The following is a 23631-nucleotide window of genomic DNA, read 5'->3' as shown; positions in this document are numbered from 1 at the left end:
ACCCAGGTCTCTCTAGACTGCGAGCCGATGCTCTAACCGCTGAGCCAATCCGGCCAGGGCGAGAGTACACAATTTTTACAAAATGAATTAATTCTACTTATTCATCAGACACCTAATAACCCCTCCCATGTTCCAGGCAAGCCCAGTAATAGGCATTGGGGGTGCAATGGTGAACCTGAAGAATAGCCTTCTAGGCTGGCAGGGGAGGAAAGACGATTAAACGAGTAATTGCAATGAAGTACAGTAAGTCAGTGAGGGAAATGCCTAATGATAGTGTGGTGCAGAGCACACAGCAAGAGTGGAGGGCATGGGAGAGGTCAAGTAAGGATCCTTGGAAAAAGTGATGTGTAAAGGGAGACCCAAGGAGTAAGTGGGAATTAGCCAAAGAAAGGTGCTGGGGTGGGGGTGGAGGTGGGAACAAAGGAGCTTTTTTCCACTTAGGAAGCAGCAAATTCACCAGTGAATAAACCAGAGACAGGTAAGCAGACAAGCTCTAAACTGAGATGTGTATGAGACATTGGGAAAGCCAATTACAGCTCAAGGCATCCTGGCAAGATCATTTTCTGATTTACTCAGTTACCACTCCTCTTCCTCTTGTGGACATCAGTCATAGTCAGTCCTTATTTCTCATGGATCGTGTGTCCTAGAATCCTGGTCTTTTGCAGACAGAATTAAGGTTAAAACCCACTGTTTAGCCTGTTAAATGGTATCAAAGGGCCTTGAAACCTAAGGATCATTTTCTTTCTACTGGTAGTACTGTGTTTCGTATTTTAGGAAGTTAAATCAAATAAGCATCTCCCCATCTCTTATTCCTAAACACTTAATAGTACTAGCCACTTGCCTATGGCTAATGTAACAACTAGCAGAAAATTCAAAAAATATCAGACACTATCTTCTGAAATAATTTCCTTTGGTTCAAAATTTACCTCTCGTTTTTTCTTGCCTTTCTAGTAATTAACTCTTCTCTTCTTAGTTTGAACCATACATTGTAAGATTCTCTGTAGTCATTCCAAGTGAAAGGTAATTTTAAAATATCTTTACTTATACTGTACGTACTTGAAATCATTTGGCCTCCTGACATGCCACACTAGCAGGATTTCGTTTTAGTTGGGAATTAGGTGAACAGTAGTTGGGCCAACTCAGTAAATCATAAAACCTGCTAATTGGAGTTGGAAATGGTTTTTGGCTATGCCCTCATTCTTATGTAATGTCTTGATAAATTCTGCCCACACTGTTTTAAAAAAGTAAGTTTTTCCAATATTTAAATCCTTCTTTTATTTAGTATTATCACGCTCAAAAACTCAAATGCAGGTTATATATTTGTCAAAATATACAGATCTCAAAACCATCCCTTATCTCCCAACAGTTCTTGAGTTTGTTCTGTTTTTGTCAATAAAAATCCAAACTAACACTTATTTTTCTTGAAAACTACTCTTTCTTTAAGGGCTTGTCCTCAGCTTTACTTGGTAAACAATAAAAAGAAAAATATTTTTAAAAATAATAGTCTTCCAGGGGTGACAGTTGGTGCTTCAGTTGCTGCTTTTACACCTTGGAGGCAGGGCTCAGAGGTGGTTAATCCTCTATTGTTCGTTTAATGGACCAGATTTCAAACATAATTCTCTCTTGTTGTCTTTCACTTTTTCCCTAAGGTGAGGCCAGCAAGATTTTTTCCATTGTAAGAGAGATAAAACTGAAAAATTTCATCACAACTTGACTGAGAAAAACAAAGTTGCTATTCTTTGAGGAGTGATACAAAATACAGTTCTTCAGAATCACAAAAGTGTATTATTTGTCCAGTATTTTCAGGGAAATAAAGGGATCTATCTCCTGTATTTAGCATCTGCTCTCACTCAGTAGACCTTTTTTCTACCAAGGGCCATTTGGATATTTAAAACATCATTTTCGGGCAATACAAAATAATCAACTAAATTAGCCTGCTATATTTGGTTAAACGTTTAATTAACTCGCCCCTAACGTGATGGCTGAAACTGCTTCTCCTTGGTGAGGTGTGTGATGTTGGCTGGTATTGATTTTGCGGGCTTTATGCACCCCCCATGGGCCGGAAGTTCCCCACCCCATTTAATGTTTTCTTCTTTTAGTGGGAGAATAAATGTTTTCTTTTTCTTTTGGTACTTTGCTTTATGGTATCACAGCAGAAAAACCTAAGTGTGACCAAAAAAAATCTTTAGAAATGTCTAAATGAGATTTTTCTTAACAGAGGGAACATTGAACTAGTTCTACTGGGAATTTAGCAAATGGAATCTGGTAGTAGGAGTCAAAGTAGTTACCCTAAATTGATAGATTTATTTATTTAAACATGTTTTCATATCCGCTACATCATTTGATGTATAGCTTTGGTTGACATAGCATGGAAACGGGAACATTTCCAAAAGTATGTCTTTTTCCCATGTATTGTCTCAACTAGGATTTCTACTGAGATTTTTGCTCATGTTAACCCTTTAGTTTTATTTATTTATTTATTTATTTTTGATTAATCCTCACCCAAGGATATTTTTCCATTGATTATTTTCCTTTTTTAGATAGAGTGGATGGGAGGGAGGGAGAGAGAAACATTGACGTGAGAGAGACACATTGATTGTGTCCCAGACACATTGACTGTGACCCAGACTGAGGCCTCGAATCAAACCCACAACCCAGATCAAGCCCCAAACCCAGGCATATGCCCTTGACGGGGAATCAAATCCAAAACCCTTCAGTATGTAGACTGACACTCTAACCGCGGAGCCAAACCATCCAGGGCTACCCTTTAGTTTTTCATTTTCTAAAAAAAATGTTTTTCTTTATGATTTTAAAGAGAAAGGAAGGGAGAGGGAGAGAGAGCTAGAAACACCGATGAGAGAGAACATCGATTGGCTGCCTCCTGCATCCCCCCCAATGGGGATTGGGCCCACAACCTGGGCATGTGCCCTGACTGGGGATGAAACCAGCGACCTCTTGGTGCATGAATCAACACTCAGCCACTGAGCCACACGGGCCAGGTGCTACCCTTTAGCTTTAATCAGGTGTGACAATCAAAGCCCTTTCTCTCACAGAGTGTTTGTCATCCAAACTTTGATCTCATATTTATCTGACTTTTGCTCCTTCACTTGAGCCTTAAATGTAGGTGTTCCTTAAGATTCAGTTTTTGGTTTCTCTTCTTCTTTTTGGTTCCCTTCAATTGTCACTTTCACAAGGTGACTTTTAAATGCACATCTCCACAACTGACCTCTCTCCTGAGAATAACTTGACTATTCAGCTCTTTGCTGGACACATTTATAGATAGATAGATTTCCTGAAGTGTATTTCACATTACACACATCAAAAGAAGCATAAGGTCAGGCTCAGAGACAGTCAAGTTTGTGTGAATGAATTGGTGTTTGCACATATTACAAAGGCAGATCAAATACATTTTTTCATTATTTTATATTAATCAATGTTTTCTATACATTAAACTTGGACCCTCAACTTTTAGGTCCTAAATGTACAAAAGCTGAAGATAACTTATCGCCTATCTGATAAAATTTACATGTTTCAGCCTTCCAAACACTTCATAATATATCACCTTGGACTTCCATAGCACATTTCTATAAATGCTAAACTACAAATAGAAAATGTGCTTCTCTAAAATTTGAATCAGTTTTCTTAATCAACTTGCATTATTCTTTAAAATCACTTCTGAGTGAACGGGCAGGTGCATATATAATTCCACATACTCCTGGCCCTGGCCGGTTTGGCTCAGCGATTGGAGCGTTGGTCTGAGGACTAGAGAGTCCTGGGTTCGGTTCCAGCTAGGGCCACATACCAAAAAAAAAAAAAAAAAAAATCCACATAGACTCCTAAAAGTTTGTGACAATGGGTTAAGTTAGTCTTTCAACATAAAGGCATGTTTACCAAGTCTAAGGCTGCTGATATTTGCCAAAGGTCATTAGTTGAGGACATCCAAATTAAGAGAGGATCCTGAAATTTGATAAAGTCTAAATGAATTCAGGGATTCTGGTCTTTGTAAGAATTTAGAGATAAACCTTGTAGAACTGGAGAGAATGTTCTAAGTTATGATTTCCCTTCCTGAAGCCTTGCAAAGTTCTAGGACACAGTCCAGGCTCCTAAGGCTGGCAGCCAGACTTTGGAGGACAGTGATAGTAATCTAAAGGGACACTGCCTCCTTCAACCAAAGCACCCTGGCAAGCTTCCAGAGGGACAAGAAAGGGGTATCTATTATTCCGTTAAATGAATAATCAAGTTAGTGAATATAATATTTTGTTTGTTGTTTACTAATTGGGAAACAAACGCAGGTAAAAGCACACAGAGGGAGGTTAGTCCTTCGAAGCACACAGCATCCGCGTCACCTCTGCCATTCCTCCACAAGTGACTGTGACCCGGCCCGCCTTCCGGGACCTGCGCGCCGGGTCGGGACAGGGCCGGAAGGGCGCGGCTGGGGGCGGAGCCGGTGGGGTCGGGGGCGTGTCCTTTCGGAGGCGGAGACAAGATGGCCGCCCAGAGCGCTTGGAGGACCTAAGAGGCGGTGGCCGGGGCCACGCCCCGGGCGGGAGGGCCGCTCTGCGCGCCCGCTCTATGATGCTTGCGCGCGTCCCCCGCGCGCCGCGCTGCGGGCGGGGCGGGTCTCCGGGATTCCAAGGGCTCGGTTACGGAAGAAGCGCAGCGCCGGCTGGGGAGGGGGCTGGATGCGCGCGCACCCGGGGGGAGGCCGCTGCTGCCCGGAGCAGGAGGAGGGGGAGAGCGCGGCGGGCGGCAGCGGCGCTGGCGGCGACTCCGCCATAGAGCAGGGGGGCCAGGGCAGCGCGCTCGCCCCGTCCCCGGTGAGCGGCGTGCGCAGGGAAGGCGCTCGGGGCGGCGGCCGTGGCCGGGGGCGGTGGAAGCAGGCGGGCCGGGGCGGCGGCGTCTGTGGCCGTGGCCGTGGCCGGGGCCGTGGCCGGGGACGGGGCCGGGGACGGGGACGGGGCCGCGGCCGTCCCCCGAGTGGCGGCAGCGGCCTTGGCGGCGACGGCGTCTGCGGCGGCGGCAGCGGTGGCGGCGGCGCCCCCCGGCGGGAGCCGGTCCCTTTCCCGTCGGGGAGCGCGGGACCGGGGCCCAGGGGACCCCGGGCCACAGAGAGCGGGAAGAGGATGGACTGCCCGGCCCTCCCCCCCGGATGGAAGAAGGAGGAAGTGATCCGAAAATCTGGGCTCAGTGCCGGCAAGAGCGATGTCTACTACTTCAGGTACCGCCCTGGGAGGGGGAGGGGGGAACGGGGTCAGGTCAGGGTCAAGGGTCAAGCGCTGACCTGGGCAGAGGTAGTCTAGATGAGAGCAGGGGTGACCAAGGGAAGTGGCACAGACAGGCTAGCCTGGCAGTAGAAGGTGTCTGAGCCCTTGGGTAAGAGTTGACCCCCAGTGCAGTGACAGGAACAGTGTCTTAGTGGTGAGAGCCCAGAGCTGGGCATCTTAGGTTGAAGATGTTGGAGACAGTCGTTTGTGAAGAAAGGGTCACTCTGGCAGCGATGATTAGTCCACGGAAGGGTTAAAAGAAGGTGTAATTCATCGAAACTGTAAAACCCAGTCACTGTTGGCTCCTTTCCCAGCCTGTCCCAGACTCATCATCACAAGAGTGTTTAATCATGCACATGTGCAAGAATTAGCTACCTACAGGAACAAGGTTTCATTTACTTTGTGCATCCAGGAAAGTTTCATATAAAGTAGCCATTTGAAATGCCTGAAGTTTCTTGGAGCACTTTTGGTGTTACAGAACTTACATTCTTTTGAAAACTAAACACTGTAATGAGTTAGACTCCTAGACTAAAATTAGTCTCCCAGGGGACATTTGGCAATGTCTGGGGACATTTTTTTGTTTTTCACACCTTGGACGGGTCAGCTACTGGCATCTAATGGGTAGAGGCCAGGGATGCTGCTAAATATTCTATAATACACAGGACTGCCCCCACAAGAAAAAATTATCTGGCCCAAAATGTCACCAATGCCAAAGTTGAGAAATCTTTGTCTATGTGATTGAAGTTTTTCAGCTTAGTCTTGCAATCCTGTGGTCATGTTGTCCATGTCATTAGTTTGGGTGACCCAGTAAGATCAGGAAAGGGCCTGTAGCTGTTGATACCAGTGGAATTTTCTTACCAACATATTTACTGACATTTCTTATAAATCATCGCATTTACAGAAGAATATATAAACACATTATATTCCGTGGCTTGCAGGCTGATTGGATCATTTTTCAGGGAATATATTTGGGTGTTACAACCTAATATATTCAATCAAATATATTCAGCCATTTGACCACTGGAATAATATGAAGTATTTTCGTTCTCACCTCGAGTTGGTTAATACATTTATCCTTGGGAAAATATATATATGTGTATGTATATATGAATTGCAAAAACTCTTCAATAGATTTTAAAGGTTAAAAGTACACTGCGTATGTGAATATACATACATACATACACACACAGGAAAGTGATCATTACTGGTATAACAGGTAAATATGAATACGGCATATTCCTAATAGTTACTCAGGTATATGGATCAATAGTTTTAAAAAAAGTCTTTTTATGAGACAGCACAACATAGTATGCTTTTTACTTATTCATGCAAAATCAAAGGACATTTTGAACAGATTTGTGTCACATATGTTTAGTTCAGGACCGGAAGGAGTGTCGTCTGTTAACTACCTCCAAAGTGTTAGTTACTGTGCAGGATTGTAACACCCAGTCTTAATTTCCTTCTGAGATGTTGCATTCTGAGGCAGGAGGACACATGTAGCATGTGATATTTGTGATACTGACTTCCACTTTCAGTGATGAATGATGGAGGTCACCTTCTCATAGTAAAGGTGAACATATTATTTTTCAATCCTCAGTGTAACCATTTTGCATATTAGCATCACCATATACATCTGACCCGTTAAAAACCAGTAACTCAAAACACCCACTATATCTGTTAATAGGTGGTTTAAGCGTTAACTCTCCTGTTGGTAATGTGAACACCTGCACCAAGCTGTTCACGCTGATTCTAATAATGCTAACTCCTGAATTAGCCTGCCCCTGGGGAGACTGATTTAAAGAAATCTGTGTCTGTTAACACAGGGTATGTCCTAACACTTCCTAATTGGACTTAAGCTCATCAAGAAAGCTTTACATTTTGGTAGAATAGTGTTTTGGTTGTTTACTGAGACTGCCAAGTTCTAATGGGAAGGCGTGCCTCTGGTTGCCAGTTAAGCAGTATAATTATGCCTTCTGTCAGAACTACTGATAGTATAGTGGCAGTTCATATATTATCATCCAAAGTTTGTTTTTAAAAAGGGTGTGGTTTGATAAAGTGTTGGATCCACTAGTATAGTTTCTGAAAAAGTTTGTTGCCATTATATGAACCCATTACTTGAACAGTCATTTTCTAACTGGTCTATTTGACTGCCATTTCTAGTTTTTGGTTTCCTGCACTTGCAGATTTATGTCTTTGAAATATTATTTTCCTCTACGTAGGAACCTTCAGTAGCTATCTCATGCCTTTATTATTACTATTTTTTTAAATTAATTTATTTTTGTTACAGGTATTTCTCCTTTTCCCCCCATTGACACCCTCTCATGCCTTTTTAATTAAAAAAAAATTTTTTTTTTCTTTATTGATTTTTTAGAGACAGAGGAACGGAGAGGGAGTGAGAGACAGAAACATTGATGAGAGAGAACATTGATTGGTCGCCTCTAGCATGTGCCCCAACCGGGGATTTGGCTCACAACCTGGGCATATGCCCTGACCTGGAATTGAACCAGTGACCTCTTGGTGCATGGGTCAAGTGTCAACCACTTAGCCACACCAGCCGGGCCCTCACGCCTTTTAAAATTTGTTTATTTATTTATTGTTTTAGCAAGTCTAAAGTTGTTGGGTTCTAGACTCTTGCTTATAAACGGGGTTAAAGACCTGGGAGTCATGGTCAACTGTTATAGCTGCTGCCATAATATATCATCTGGTTGGATATTGGAAACATAATTATAAACATTTTTAACTCTCATCAAAATTATGATGCATTCGTACCTGATCATTTATTTATCTCAAAAGAAAAGACAGTGGAACTAGAGAACAATTAAAATAATCATAGGGAGCCAGGTGCATGAAGGGAGACTAAAGATTTCACGTTGATCTGGAAAGTAGAGGACTTGGACACAATATAATTGAGGTCTGTAGGATCATGAGATATATAATAAAAGTAGGCGTCTGTAGGGAAGGCAGTAGAGCACAGGAGTTAGAGGTCTGAGTTGGTCTCTAAACTCTGCACTTATCGTGGTGCAACCTTGAGCATGTCACTTACACTTCCCAGTGCTGTAGTTTGTGTCTGCCTTTGTAAAGAGGGTATGATTGTACCTGTACCTCAGTATAGGGATTCAGTTCCAGAACTAAAACCAATATGCAGAGCTCTTAAAGCTTTAAAGATACTTAAGAACCAATTAAGGAAAACAATTCAGTAACTCAAGTTTAATGGGCTCAAAATATGTAAATAGATTTAAAAATATATATAGTATATTGCCCGGCTGTGAGCATCAACCCATGCCCCAAGAGGTTGCTGGTTTGATTCCCAGTCAGGGCACATGCCCAGGTCGTGGGCCCAATCCCCAGTGGGGGGCATGCAGGAGGCAGCCATTCAGTGTTCTCTCTCATTGATGTTTCCATCTCTTTCTCCCTCTCCCTTCCTCTCATTCTAAAATTAATAAAGAAAAAAAAATTAAAGAAAAAAAGTATAGTATTGCCCTGACCAGTTTGGTTCAGTGGTTAGAGCGTCGGCCAGCAGACCAAAGAGTCAAGGGTTCGATTCAGGTCAAGGGCATGTACCTCGGTTGTGGTTTGGGCTCTGGCCCTGGGCAGAGTCGTGCGGGAGGCAACCAGTCAATGTCTCTCTCACATCGATGTTTCTCTCTCTCTCTCTCTCTCTCTCCCCCCTCCTCCCCCTCCTACTCTACCTGAAGGTAAATGGAAAAATATCCTCGGGTGAAGATTAAATAAAAGTATAGTATTGCCCTGGCTGGGTACTCAGTTAGTTAGAGCATCACCTTGATATGTCAAGGTTGCAGATTCTATCTCTGGTAAGGGCACATACAAAAAGCAACCAATAAATTAATAAATAAATGGAACAACTAATTGATGTCTCTCTCTCCCCCCCTTCCTCTCTCTCTCTCTTCCTCTCTCTCTCAAGTCAATTTAAAAAAGTAAAAACATATATAGTAAAAACATTTATTGTAAAAACAAATGTGCCCTTTGTTACTGAAGGCTAGTATGGTGCTTTAAGGCCATGAATTCTGAATTGTTGAGGATTTCAGAGTTCAACACCCTTTTTTTTGGTCTGAAAAAAATAGACTCATATAGTCTTTGTTGGAAAAAACTAGTTGAATAAACCAGGGGAGAGACCCATTGTCACAGTTATTAAATGTTAAAATCTCTGACTTTCAATAAATTGACCTTCCCATAATATTTTCTTTGGGTCATCCCTGTGTAGTTAAACCTGGTGTCCCCTGTATTACTCTCATGTTCATTTCCGCAGAATCTGTGGCTTTCTCACAGACCTGTCTTTTACCCCCTGTGCATTATGCTGACCACACAGATGCTAAATAAATGTTTACCAGTTGATATGACAGTTTAAATTTTGTAAAAGTCTTAAATGGCTTCTTAGCTGTTGCTTTATGTTACCTGTGGTGGTGTGCTAGGATGGGATAGATTGAGATATTTTACTAAGTCCATACATTTTCAGGTTTCTAATTTTTATCATTAATGTTGAGAGTATTACATAGAAGGACAGAAAGCTTTTCTCTTTTTTAATATTAGAGATACAGCTTTAAAAAAAATATTAGAGATTTAGTCTTTCACAGCAAATAAGATGCTTATCAGAGGTATAGTGAAAATGGTAGATAAGATGCTTATAGGGCACAGACACAGTAAGAAATCAACTTTCAAGTTTTACTGACTATATAGTATAGGATATAGTATAGGGTGTTGTGTACCTTAATTTTATGTGTATTCCATGTCCCAGCTTTCATAATTTTGGCAGCTGTTACTGTTATTTTGCTAAATGCTTTTTATGTGTTGTTTTATCAGATTCTTATAACCCTGTGAAGCATAGGTACAGTTATCTCCATTTTACATATGGGGAGTTAGGATAGGGAAGTTAAGGAATGTGCTCGAGGTTGTACTGCTGATTAATGCAGTTAGAATCCTGATGCAGGTGGTGTGACACCAGAACTCTTAACCACCCTGGTCCGTAGCCTCCAATGGAGACCCCCTACTTGTATTCTCAAATATTGCAACATCTCATGCCTGATCCACTTTGTAGAGTTTGGTGTGCTACTGAAATGTAATTATTTACTATTATACTTGCATTTTTGAAGTTGACAAAGGGTAAATTTTAAATCCTAATTGTCAGTGAAGCCATTGTACCAAAAGATCTAGTTCTGTAATATTGGAGGAAAAGTTATGGTAAATTACTATTAATTAAGGCAGTTTTGTTCTGGGTAACAGAAGTGATCATTTTGTTTAGAAATGTTTCCCTCCTCTCCCTCCATCTTTTTCAGATATGTTTAGCCTAGGTTAACCCTGTTATTTTTCAGATATTCAGATAGGCAACACATTCACTAAGGAATAAGCTATAGATCTTCATTTTAAAAGCATTTGCTGAAATTAGAAGAAATCATTTGTAACTTGCAGTCTATATATAGCTTGTTGAGATAGGTTTATATGGTTCCTGCAAAAAGCTCATGTGCTTCTTTCAGAATTGAGATACAGTTGAAATGTACTGTATAGACCATTTAAAAGAAAATTCCACCCTGGCCAGTTTTGCTCAGTGGTTAGAGCATCAGCCTGTGTTCCAGAGAGACTGGGTTTGGTTCCCGCTAAGGGCACGTACCTTGGTTGCAGTTTGTCCCCGGCCCTGGTTGGTCGTGCGGGTGGCAGCCACTCAATGTGTCCCTTTCACATCAATGTCTCTCTCTCTCCTTCTCTCTCCCTCCCACCCTATCTGAACAAAAAATGTAAAAATGTCCTCGGGTGAGGATAAAAAAAAATCTCTTTAGTTGGAGAAAGGAAAGAAATGCAGTATTTATTAAGCATTTATTGCATAATTGAACGATTGACTTGCTTTTTAGTCTTTTTTTCTTGATATTGCCTGATTGAAGCCTGGATCCATAAATAAAAGACAGGTCTGGCTGGTGTGGCTCAGTGGTTGAGCATCGACCCATGCACCAAGAGGTCGCTGGTTCAATTCCTGGTCAGGGCACATGCCCAGGTTGTGGGCCCAGTCCCCAGTGGGAGGCACGCTGGAGGCGGCTAGTCGATGTTCTTTCTCATTGATGTTTCTATCTCTCTCTCCCTGTCTCTCTAAAACCAATAAAGGAAGAAAAAAAAGGCAGATATGGTAGAAATATTTCTCTGATTATTCTCTGTCAGCAGTACCATTACATCTTTTTTGTGATGTGCTGGAGGAATTTTTGTTAGGGTGCAACATTGTTGTCTGTCCTACATCTTATGTGTAGAATCTGACATACTAATTCTTACCTGCCAGAACACCCACCCACAATACCTGCAGCAGAGGGAATAATAGCTCAAAAGGAACAGGTACACATACACTCAAAAAATAATCTCCAACAAAGTTGATAGATGATATTTTCAAATTGCTTTAAAAATTCTATTTGTGAGACATAGAGTCATAATTTGGTTTTAATGAATGGAACAGAGGAAGTGATATATAATTTTTAGAGTGTATAGTCAGATTAATAGAAAATTCATAACCTTTTATCCCATGTTTGAGATCTCAGACTTGTGTGATGAATTAGAAATAAGTCATCAACTCTTATTTCATGGATTTACTGTTTGGGTAGGAATATTAATAAGCTTTTCAGCTCTTGTTTATTGATCTTTTATTGCTGTTTGCCATTTCCACTAAGAAATGGCTAGGCAGATTGTAAATGAAGTTTTACTTAATTTCATCAGAACTTCAAAAAACTAAAACTTCCTAAGGAAGGAAAATAAAAGTATGGAATAGAATGAAATTTGAATAGTATCTGTGGATCTTATGATTTTGCCTTGTCTTATAGTTTAAATTCAAACTGATTTGTTTGGGAACTTGATTACATAGCTATGTATGAATATAAAAGTAGTAAATGAAATTTAAAATTAGATTTTAAAATTGAGCACTTAGCATTTGTTAGGAACAATTGTGAGTGATTTATAAATGTGAAGAAGAACATCATTCTCTCTTAAAGATTTTTGAATAATGTGTCTTGATACTTTTTCCCTTGTTCATTTTACACTGGAAGAATCCATAGATTAAGGCAAGGAAGACGGTCCTTAAAATTATTTTTAACATGTGTGCAGTGATGTATACATCGCTGTAAAAAGGCCTATCTTGGAGGCCCCTGGCCTTTTTAAGAAAAAAAAATACAATCTGTTTTGGGGGTATATTAAGCTACCTATTTATTTTTTATTATGGTAAAGTTCAGACATATGCAGAAACAAAAGTAGATAGGAAAGTGTAATGAATCCCCCATGTACTCATCAACCAGTTTTAACAATTAACAACTCCCAGCTAATACTTCCGCCAATATACATTACCCCTCCCATTTATTTTGAAATAATTCCCACACATATTTAACTTCTGACTTTTCCACAACAGTGTCCGGTTTCCAATTTAACAACAACAAAAAAAACCAATGTTTTTCCTTTTTATTGTTCATAAAGAGAATGCCTTTAAGGCAGTGATCAAGATAGGTAGAATTCTACATATTCATTCATTTTTTAAAACTTTAGTGGATCATCCTGGCTTTTTTTTTTTAACCATGACATAGAGATAATAGAACTTGCTACCAGTAATACACTGTTTGTGTGTAGTTTTTGTTACATAAATGCTAATTTATGGAATGAAAATAATTGGTACAATTTGAATTATACTTAAGGACTTTTGTACTGTTTAAAATTGTGTGGTGATTCCTTAAACATTTGCAGTCGGCTCTCGTTTATCGCGGTTAATCAGTTTCAGGCTCTACCGCGATAAATGAATTTCCACGAAGTAGGATTCTTTATTTATACAGTTGTCCCTTGCCACTTTGCGCTTCGACTGTCGCGTGTTGTGGCTTCACTTTATTTGAAAAAACCGGAAAGAGTGAAGCCGCAGCAGTGGGGGTGCAAAATGGAGAGGGACGATTGTAGGTTGAATTGAAGGAAAAGGTGGAATACTGTTACATTTTATTAGTAGCCAAATTGCAAAAAAAAATTTTTTATTGATACTTTTAAAAATAGTTCTCCCCCTTACCCCTACCCCACCTGCTAAAGAAATTCATTAAAAAAAAAAATTATTGATTTTAGAAGAAGGGAGAGAGAGAGAAATAGACATAGACTTGTTGTTCCACCCATCCATGCACTTATTGATTGATTCTTGCATGTATCCTGACCAGGACCGAGCCCACAACCTTGGCATGTGGGAACAACATGCCAACCAATCGAGCTAACTGGCCAGGGCTAAAGAAATTCTTTAATGCTCAAATTGCCCAAACTTTTCATATTTTTAAAAATAATTCTTCAGTTTTCAGAGTAAATATTCAGCTTACATACTTTAATGTTTATAATTTAAACATCACCGGAAATTTCAAACATATATACAAAAGAAGAGGGAATCATAAAAAACTACCAAGTACCCAGTTCAGCAGTACAACAGTTGTCCATCTTATTTCATCCATACCTCAGTCCATTACCCCTGACTCAGTCTTCTTTCTTTCTTTCTTTCTTTCTTTCTTTCTTTCTTTCTTTCTTTCTTTCTTTCTTTCTTTTTCTGTTAATCTTCACCTGAGGATATTTTGCCACTGATTTTTAGAGAGAGTGAAAGGGAAGGAGGGAAGAAGGGAGAGAGAGAGAGAGCAAGAAACATCCATGTGAGAGAGACACATAGATTGGTTGCCTCCCACACGACCCTGACCTGGGCTAGTCTTCATTATTTTGAAGAAAATTTGACATTATATCATTTTATTCATAAATAACAACGTTAGTATACTATTTGTGAAGATAAGATTTAAACTCGTGGAAGATTTATGACCATACAGAACTCAGTATTTCAAAACTAGGATATAAGAGATGCCAACAGACAATTTATGATTATTTGCCTGATATAGGTAGCAAGCTATATGGTTTTGTTAAGGGTTGTGGAAGAGGTACAAGGTGGATTGATATTTCTGGTCTTTTAAATTTTTTTTCTCTCTCTCTTTTTTTTTTATCCTCACCCGAGGATATTTTTCCATTTTTTGTACAGATAGAGTGGGAGGGAGAGAGAGGAAGTCGAGAGAAAGAGAGAAACATCGACGTGAAGGAACACATCGAGTGGCTGCCACCCACACGGCCATCCAGGGCCGGGGACAAACTGCAACCGAAGTACGTGCCCTTAGCGGGAACCGAACCCAGGTCTCTCCGGACCACAGGCCGACGCTCTAACCGCTGAGCCAAACTGGCCAGGGCTTTTTCTCTTTTTTGATTTCAGAGAGAGAGGAAGTGAGAGGGAGAGAGAGAGAGAAACATCGATGAGAGAGAACATCGATTGGCTGCCTCCTGCATGCCCCCCACTGGGGATTGGGCCCACAACCTGGGCATGTGTCCTAACCAGGAATCGAACCCACGATCTCTTGGTGCATGGGTTGACGCTCAACCACTGAGTCACACTGGCTGGATGGTATTTCTGGTCTTTTTGGGGTTTGGAGTGAAGTCATGCATATGGACTAGGTCAGAGACATGATTTACAAAGGGCTGAAGAGGAAAGCATTGAGCCTGTTCAAAATAGAGTGAATAAACCAATATGGTTGGAGCAAAGGTCACTGGATAAGAGGAGTGGAAAGTAGGGTTGAAAGGTGAAGAGGAAGTTAAATGGAAAAGGATCTCAAATGCAGGGCTAAGATATTTGACTCCCTTTTGTTAATGAGTTAAAGTTCATTGTGGGCTTTAATCTGATCTATGGTCATAGTGGTGTCTTAGGAACAGCAGTGTGGAGAGTTTAGAATGGAAAGAGCCTAGCAAAGAGAAAAATCAGTTAGCCTATCATGGTGATTTAGACTATGATAAAAAATGATTTAGGCAGTGGCAATTTAAAGGAAGGATGTATTCAAAGGTGATTATGAAGGATTTAGTAACTGATTAAAGGTGGAAGATGTAAGGTAAGAATAGATAAAATCTACCAGGAACAAACCATAAAGGAGGGCTCAGAATGGTTCATTTTTGGAAAGGTCTGTATTTAAATGTTGGGAAGAAAGGAGTTAAAAAGTGGGAGTGCATGTCTGTCGTGTGGTTTTGAATCAGTGGTGTATATTCTTTGAATTATTTGGTTTGGCAGTTTTCTGATTATGTGCTTTGTACCTGGAAAGCATTCCCAGACCTAATTCTTAAATACATGTGGCAGATTCCCCACACCAACAAGCAAGTCTCAGACTCCAGCAGGGTATTTGAGAATTCAACTCAGTTCTGACACTCTGTACTTGGAGATCGATTCCACAGGTTAGGGCCAGTCCCACAAGACTGCCCTGCACTTCAGGTGCCAGGCACGAGCCAGGTGGGTACCTGAGCTTCTGACCATCTATAAATCAGAGGTCCCCACAACCCCTCCTTGGATTCTGTTAATTTGCAAGAACAGTTCATAGAACTTAGACAAAACCGTTCACTCACTAGATCTCTGGTTTATTATAAAGGGTATTAAAGGGTACAAATCAATAGCTAGACGAAAAGATACATGGGGCCAAGTCCTGAAGAGCTTCTGCCCTGGAGCCTGGGGCATGTGGAAGCATTCTGATTCCCAACGTGGAAACTCGCCCAAAAAGGACCACGAATCTGTCCTTTTGGATTTATCTGAAGGCTCATTACATAACCATAATTGCATAATTGACTAAGTCATTAGCTGTTGGCAGTTGATTCAACCTCAAGCCCCTCTCCCCTCCTGGAAATCCAGGGATGGGACTGAAAATTCCTGTTCTTGAACCACATGGTTGGCTCCTGTTGGCAACCAGGCCAGTACCCTTGAGTGTAATCCAAATGTCACCTCATTAACAAAGCAAGAGGCACCATTGTTGCATTTGTCACTTAGGAAATTCAAGGGGTTTGGGAGCTGTGAGCCAGGAAAGGATGAAGACCACATGTATATGAGATGACCATTGTATGTCTTATAAATTGTAGCATCATAGTACCTAAGTCGAAAAGATAACTTTAATTACAGATTTTTAGTCTCAGCCAAAATTTGCTTTCTGAAGACAATTGCTACTTAATGTTAGAGAAGTCTTTTTCTTTCAGTACTTATTCTTGTACGTAACAGGAATGCTTTAACATTTAAGGTGGTAGAAAAAGGAAGTTGATGTTTCCTTATTCTCAAACTTTTCCAGTGCTGTAGCTTACAGTATTTTCAGCGTGGAGATTGTTATTTCTCACAAAGTGCTCTCTGATATTGTTGGAGAGTGGTACACCTCTGAACATGCCCCACCTCGCCTTGTAGTTAACCACCTGCCATCCACAATGCTCTTGACACTCATTGGCCAGTTCATAATCTTACTCCATTTCAGTTACCGCACCCCCCGCCCCCTGTTCATCCTGTTATAAGCTCGTTTGAAGAAATACTTGTGTTTGTTCAGACTCTGATGGCCTGACTAAACATGATTATCCATACCCAAGTAACATGAAGAAATACGTTCTATTCTGTTAGAGGAGTGCAGTTTCACATGCAAACAGCAGGTCTTTGTAAGAGTTAATTTGTATATCGTAGGCTGGCACAGCGTGTTCAAGTGGTCTAGCTCAGATAATTGTGATTATTGGTGAATTTATAGTGATGAAATGTGAATACCATTAAATTAAGGTGACCATAATTTAAGTATTACTGGTATCTCAGGGCATTTCTTTTACTTAAAAGCCATTTGCTGAATAAATTTTTTTTCTGATAACCTATAGCTAGAAACCTTTAAGGTAGAGTTTGGTCTAAGAAAGGCCTTAAAGAGTTTAATCAAAATGAAAGCAAGTAAAGACATGGTTCAGGTGATGAAATGTTCTTATATGAACTGGAAAAACAACTCATTTTAAAATTTTCACTCAATTATTACTTTTCTTCAGGTTACTGAGCGGGTAGAAGTTAAAGGTGAGATCACAAGTTGGTTCAGGATTGGCATATCTAGGGGGAAGTTGGTAGGGAATGTTTTTTGTGGTTGAAAGTGAAATACTAGTATTTCATTACTGGGATTAGAAGTAGTCACCCTGGACAGAGAAAATTGAAAATGACTAATATTGTTCACTAGTCAACTAGAATTTTTTTTTTTTTTTTTTAAGTAATTTCCCTAAGTTACACTTTGAAGCTTTTAGTCACTTTAAGTCCTGGTTTGTCTGAGACTGGGACCTATAGCAGCCATCTTAGAGTGCAGACACATGATAATTTTGTCAGTCTGGGTAAGACCAGAACTTAATGACACACCTTTTGTTTTTGTTCATCTCGCATTTACTGTCTCAGTCACTTCCAGGGTCATGTTGTCACTGTGCAGATGGTCTGTGTGTAATGGGCAGAATTCCTCTTACCTGTTTCCTTAGGGCCTGGTCTTTTCTATATGATTGCCTCATCTTCTGCAGATGAAGGTCCCTGCTCTTAAAATCCATTGGGGCAGCCAAGCTAGCTTTCCTTAAAGCGCCAAGCACAGCTATAACAGTTACAGAGGAGCAAATGCCTCATACCACTGTTTTGAAAGCAACAGTGTGTGTGGCCAGTACCTGTAACTATTCAATATAGATGCTTTCTTAGAAGTCCATCTTTGTGAGTGGAGGTAGGGATTTGGTATGGATTAGATCTGACTGAATACTAGTTGGTATTTCAATTTTATTTTGATATGCTAATAGTTACAACTTGATTTCCACCATTGTCCTTCATTGCTCATTTAGTTTCTCAGTAGAGTATGCCAGGCCTTTCTTATAATACATACTTTTATCTGATTTTTAAAATCACTAAACATATATCTGGTCGATTTGGCTCAGTGGTTAGAGTGTTGGCCTGCAGACCAAAGAGTTGAAGGTTTGATTCCTGATCAAGGGCACGTACCTCAGTTTTGGATTCCATCATCCCCAGTCAGGGTTGTGACGGAGGCAACCAATGAATGTCTCTCTCATATCGATGTGTCTCTCTCTCTCCTTCTCTCCATCCTTCTCTAACTAAAAAAATCAGTAGAAAAATAGTCTAGGGTGAGAATTAGAAAAATAATAATAAAATAAAATACCTTTAATTATTTAAATAAATAAAATCACTAAACATAGAAATTTTTTTATTTTTAATTTTAATTTTATTTTATTGTTGAAAGTATCATAGATGTCATCCTTTTTTCCCCATTGACCCCCTTCTTCCCCCCCCCTTCCCCAGCCTAATGTCCCTATCGATTGATTGTGCATATATGCATAGAAGTCCTTTGGTTTATCTCTTCCCACCCCTCCCACCCCCACCCTCTGAGGTTTGTTAGTCTGTTCCCTGCTTCCATGACTCTGGATCTCTTTTGGTCAACAGCTTATTTTGTTCATTAAGTTCCACAAATAAGTGAGATCATGTGGTACTTGTCTTTCTCTGGTTTATTTCTCTTAGCATAATATTCTTCAGGTCCCTCCATGTCATCTCAAAGGGTAAGAGATCTCTCTTGCTTACAGCTGCATAGTGTTCCATTGTGTAAATGTACCATCATAGGAGGTATTTTAAGCCCTTCCAAATTGCTCATCTAGAACATAAACTGTGCCATCACTTTTCATGAGTATAGCTTAAGTTTTTTTAATGCCATTCATCATTCATAGGATTTCTTGTCACTTGCCAGCAGCTAGCAGGGGTGGAAAATACACAGCCAAGCCTCCCCACAGGGAGCGGTGGGACACCCAGTAGTATTTACAGTGCTTCGCAGAGGGTAGGTCTTCATCTCATTGGCAGTAGCTGCACTTCTGAGCCTGAGCCTCCCCTCTCTGCCTTTGCACACACAGTCCTTGGTGAATTTCTTGCACTTTGCAGGACAGCAGGAGCAGCAGCTTGTCTTGCAGGTGGTTCATTTGCATTTCTCACCCTTGCAGGAGCTAGTGCAGGTGCAGGAACCACCAGTAGGTCAGGGGCAGATTTCAGGGTCCGTGTCCAGCAGAGATGACATTGGAGAGGGTGAACTGCCTTCTCCCAGCAACTGGACACTTAATTGAGTTCTTAAGTACTTAGATTTCCTTAATTTGGGGGAGTGGTATCTAAAACTGATTGATCTCTGATGAGTTTTGTTCTGTAGAGTAATGTTATAGTGAGACTCTAGTATGTAGCTACTGGAGTTCTCTAGTATGCAGTAGGTAACTGGCATTTCACATATTATCTAAGGAACTATTCATTGCAAGATTAATTTGTGAAATTCAGTCAATTGATTCTTTAAGAAATGATATTCAAATGGTCTCTAAGGTATATCCTAAGAATAATAGTGTTTATCTTTTTGGTAGAAATTGCTACCTTGATATTTTCATATTTTGGAACATTAGTCTGTGAAAACAAAGTCCACTCTGGAACTCAGCTTTTTATTACACTAATGAGATATTAGAGAGAGATCTGATTGAGAATTTTCATTTTATTTTTTTCATTTCTGAGGTATACTAAATAATTTGTCAGAATCTTTTTACCAGTAACTGGGATATCTAATTATAAGGACTATATGGCTATTTTAACTTAATTAGAATCAATTGTAGTTATATAAGTGACATAGTAGCAGAGACTACCAATTTTTCAAATTAATTTGGTCTTTCAGTAATATTTTATTTCTTAGATAGTATAATAGATTAATCATGAAACTATTTTGCAGTTAATTTTTAAAATTCCATGCTATATAACTTTTAAATAAGCATAGAATTGGGCATTTCAGTGTGTCTTCTTATGAAAACCATATTCTTTACAACTGATGGAAGTTTTTTGCATGCAGAAAGTTACTTTGTTATGTGCTACTTTATATAAATCATGTTTGAGGGTTTAAAGATTGTTTATTCAATTTGAAAGAGGAAGAGAGAGAGAGAGAGAAACATTGATGTGATGCCTCCTGCATGCCCCTTACATTGATCTGATGCCTCCTGCATGCCCCTTACCAGGGATCTAGCCTGCAACCCAGTCATGTGCCCTGACCAGGAATCGATCCAGGAACCTTTCTATGCATAGGACAACACCCAAAGAACTAAGCCACATCAACCAGAGCTGTTTGAGGGTTTTAAAAAGTGGCATTGTAATTTCTGGTTGTTTGATTCATCAAGAGAATGTATAGGAATTTTTGTAAAGAAGTAAAATGGCAGAATAGAATTATTTCTAATTAGCATTGGAGAATCACAGACAACTTTATGGAGGAGATGACATTTTAGCTGAGGATTTAATAGTTTTATGATAAGCAGGATTGCTTATGCTTGTCCTTCCATCCAATAAAGAAGACATGGCTAGAAGTCAAAGATACATGGCATATTTTGGTTACTTTGAATTTAGAATGCAGGGTACCCAAGGCTGGTAGGAAAAGGGTGTAGAAAAAAATCCAAACAGATTGAAGGGTTTTGATGTGTTATTAAGGAGGTGAAGCTGTTTTATCGACATTAAGGAGTCTGAACATTTAGAACTTGGTGCTGGATGTGTGGCTGAGGGTTGGCATTGTGCTGTACCTTCTAGTTTGAGGATTAAGTAGGTGATAGGTGGACAGTAATGCTGCAACAGAGGGCAATACAAGAAGATCAGGTTTGAGGGTGGAAGTTTGTGGTGGGCAGAAATGATTCCAGTTTTGGACAATATTGAGAGCTAAAGGCTATTTTACTTTACGATACTGAGCATATTTTGAAATCAGGATTAGAATGGGAGTTGAGGTTTGCTTATAGATAATCTTATGTCCTTCCTTCTGCTGTATTTTTGTTGTCTGCTTTGTTCTATTCTGTTGCATCTGGTTGTTATCTTCATCTGTAGGCTGAATTCTGCACTTTGAATTGTGTTTCAGGAATGCTTACGTCATGTGATTGTGGAAAAAGAATGTTGATCTGATCTGATCTTCCGTTGTCTTGAAGTTGGTGGTGGCAGAATACCAGAGTTTGTGACAAAGAGGGGGGTGTTGGTTTGGACTTGACCAGAGTGAAGTTTTGCTGTTCCAGAGGAATATTTTATTGCTTATTTTCCCAGCCTTTTCTCTTTTGTTATCCTGTTGAATTATTTTTCTTTTATAGTAGTCAGTTGGTACAAGGCTAAGTTCTAAATATAACATGTTAGCTTCTTTGAGAGGTAGTCTAGAATTCTCACAATTCCCTTCTGGATATATATCCTACTGATTTTAACAGTTAGTTTATTCTAGCATATTTGGCTCAGAAATTTAGATAAGACTTTGGGGTATTGCCACACAGGAAAAACAATTTTTTAGAACACACCAGTTTAACCTTCTGTATAATTCTAGCTCTTCTGTAATTTTCCAGCTTTGACACTATTTGTTATAGGAAGTAAATTTTTTTTATCCTCACCCGAGGACATTTTTCCATTTATCCTTAGACAGATTAGGAGGGAGGGAGGAAGGGAGGGGGAGAGAGAGAGAAAGAGAGAGAGAGAGAGAGAGAGAGAGAGAGAGAGAGAGAGAGAGAGAGAGAAACATCGATGCGAGAGAGACACATCGACTGGTTGCCTCCTGCGCGACCCGACCAGGACCAGGACAAACTGCAGCTGAGGTACGTACCCTTGGCTGGAATTGAACCCAGGTCTCAGTGGTCCATGGGCCGACACTGTAACTGCTGAGCCAAACTGGTCAGGGCTAAATTGTTCTTTTTTAAAAAAATATGTTTTTATTGATTCTTTAGAGAGAGAGAGAGAGAGAGAAACATCAATGTGAGGGAGAAGCATTGATTGGCTGCCTCCTGCACACTCCCTTCTGGGATTCGAGCCTGCAACCTGGGCATGTGCCCTGACTGGGACCGAACCAGACCTCTCAGTCCGTGTGATAACACTCAGTCCATTGAGCTACACCAGCCAGATGTAGGTAAATTGTTCTTGATATGCTTCTCCAAGGTAGGACTTTGGCTATAACAAAACTAATGTCAGCATTGTATTAACATGTTTGCATGTGTTTGCCTTAGTTTTCTTCTTTCAGTAGTTACTTTAGGGAGCATTTAAATGTTCTCGAAATTCAAAAAAAAACTTTCCCTATTGTAAATGAGTTCAAATTGGTAGCCCAGAGATACATGAATTCCAAGGGTGTGTGTGTGTGTGTGTGTGTGTGTGTGTAACAAGAGTGTTGAATTCAGAATTTGTTCTGAAGTTCTTTTTGATTACTGCTGACATATGTCTATATAATATTTATAGAAAAAAATAGCCTTTCAAAAGTCAGTTTGGAAAAAGTTGGGAAGATTGAAGACATTGGCAGGGTGTGTGTTGTGCTGTGCGTGTGGTTTGTGTTGGGATTCTGTCAGTGGTTGTTGAGTGACCAGTGGGATAAAATGTAGTAGCACCTGCTGTGTGCTCCAGTGGTGGACAGAGTGAAGTGTGACATTAGGCGGTACCTGATGTCATTTTATAATGAAGTTACCAAGTTCCTTTAAAACTTTAACATTTCTTTGAAAAAATAAACATAAAATTGTGATGTAACAATTGGGACCAGGAAGGACAGTGTGAAAAAAGGTTTATATAGAGTCTAGGGTAAATTTTGCTCTGTGTTGTACAATTAACATTATCTTTCTTCTAGTCCAAGTGGTAAGAAGTTCAGAAGCAAACCTCAGTTGGCAAGGTACCTGGGAAATACTGTTGACCTCAGCAGTTTTGACTTCAGAACTGGAAAGATGATGCCTAGTAAATTACAGAAGAACAAACAGAGACTGCGGAATGATCCTCTAAATCAGAATAAGGTTGGTTAATTTACTTATAACATCTCTGCTATTTCAAGAGCTCTCCAAAAAAATCTCACATTTTAAATATAACATTGGAATTTTGATTGTCTGAATGTCCAGTTTTGTTTTTGTTTTTCCTCTCCCTGCTAAGCATTGTGACTTATAAATCTGATTAATCTTCTGGTAGTTGGCAGTACTTCTACAAGGGGAGCCTAAGTAAATTGTGTACAGTTGAAAACAACATTTCAGTATTTTATCTCTCTAGATCAACATACATCACACTTTTGGCCCATTGGGACTATTTACAGAAGATTTCTTTGTGAATGTTAATAGTCTCTTTTTTTCCCCCTTAGAATAGTTCCTGTTGCCCAAAAAGAGGCAGCATTTCAATGTGGCATGTATTCTTACCACGTAGTTTATAGTCACCTATTCATTTTCAGGATTAGGATTTGAAAGAGGGAGAAGTTTTTATTTTGACTTGTGATCATGTTGAGGATAATGACTTTCAGGAATAATACTCTCATCCTAACACTGTGATTGTTCCATTAGCTCTTATTTTTATTGAGCTGCTTAGTTGATGGTTTGTTTTATAGGAATTTATTTTTTTTTTTTTATTATTTTTTTTTTTTTTATCCTCACCCAAGGACATTTTTCCATTTTTTGCACAGATAGAGTGGGAGGAAGAGAGAGAGAGAGGGAAACATCGATGTGAAAGGGACACGTCGAGTGGCTGCCACCCGCACGACCAACCAGGGCCGGGGACAAACTGCAACCGAGGTAC

The 23631-nt window shown here is 40.0% G+C and overlaps 1 protein-coding gene and 1 pseudogene across 1 annotated transcript in view; one reads left to right on the top strand and one right to left on the bottom strand.

The window, feature by feature from the left end:
* Window positions 1–4461: 4461 nt before the first annotated feature.
* The window catches only part of MBD2 (methyl-CpG binding domain protein 2), a 67268-nt gene continuing 48098 nt past the window's right edge, over window positions 4462–23631 (top strand). The window contains exons 1-2 of the mRNA XM_036244309.1: window positions 4462–5218; window positions 22709–22868. Coding sequence (XP_036100202.1) covers window positions 4683–5218; window positions 22709–22868 — 696 coding nt within the window. The 5' untranslated portion in view covers window positions 4462–4682. The remainder of the gene's footprint in view (window positions 5219–22708; window positions 22869–23631) is intronic.
* Window positions 18924–19144, bottom strand: LOC118618385 (annotated as a pseudogene).

Source organism: Molossus molossus, unplaced genomic scaffold, assembly GCF_014108415.1.
Source record: "Molossus molossus isolate mMolMol1 unplaced genomic scaffold, mMolMol1.p scaffold_m16_p_6, whole genome shotgun sequence".
NCBI classification, from domain to species: domain Eukaryota; kingdom Metazoa; phylum Chordata; class Mammalia; order Chiroptera; family Molossidae; genus Molossus; species Molossus molossus.
The sequence above is the reverse complement of the archived record's forward strand: the minus strand, read 5'-3'. Positions and strand labels throughout refer to the sequence as shown.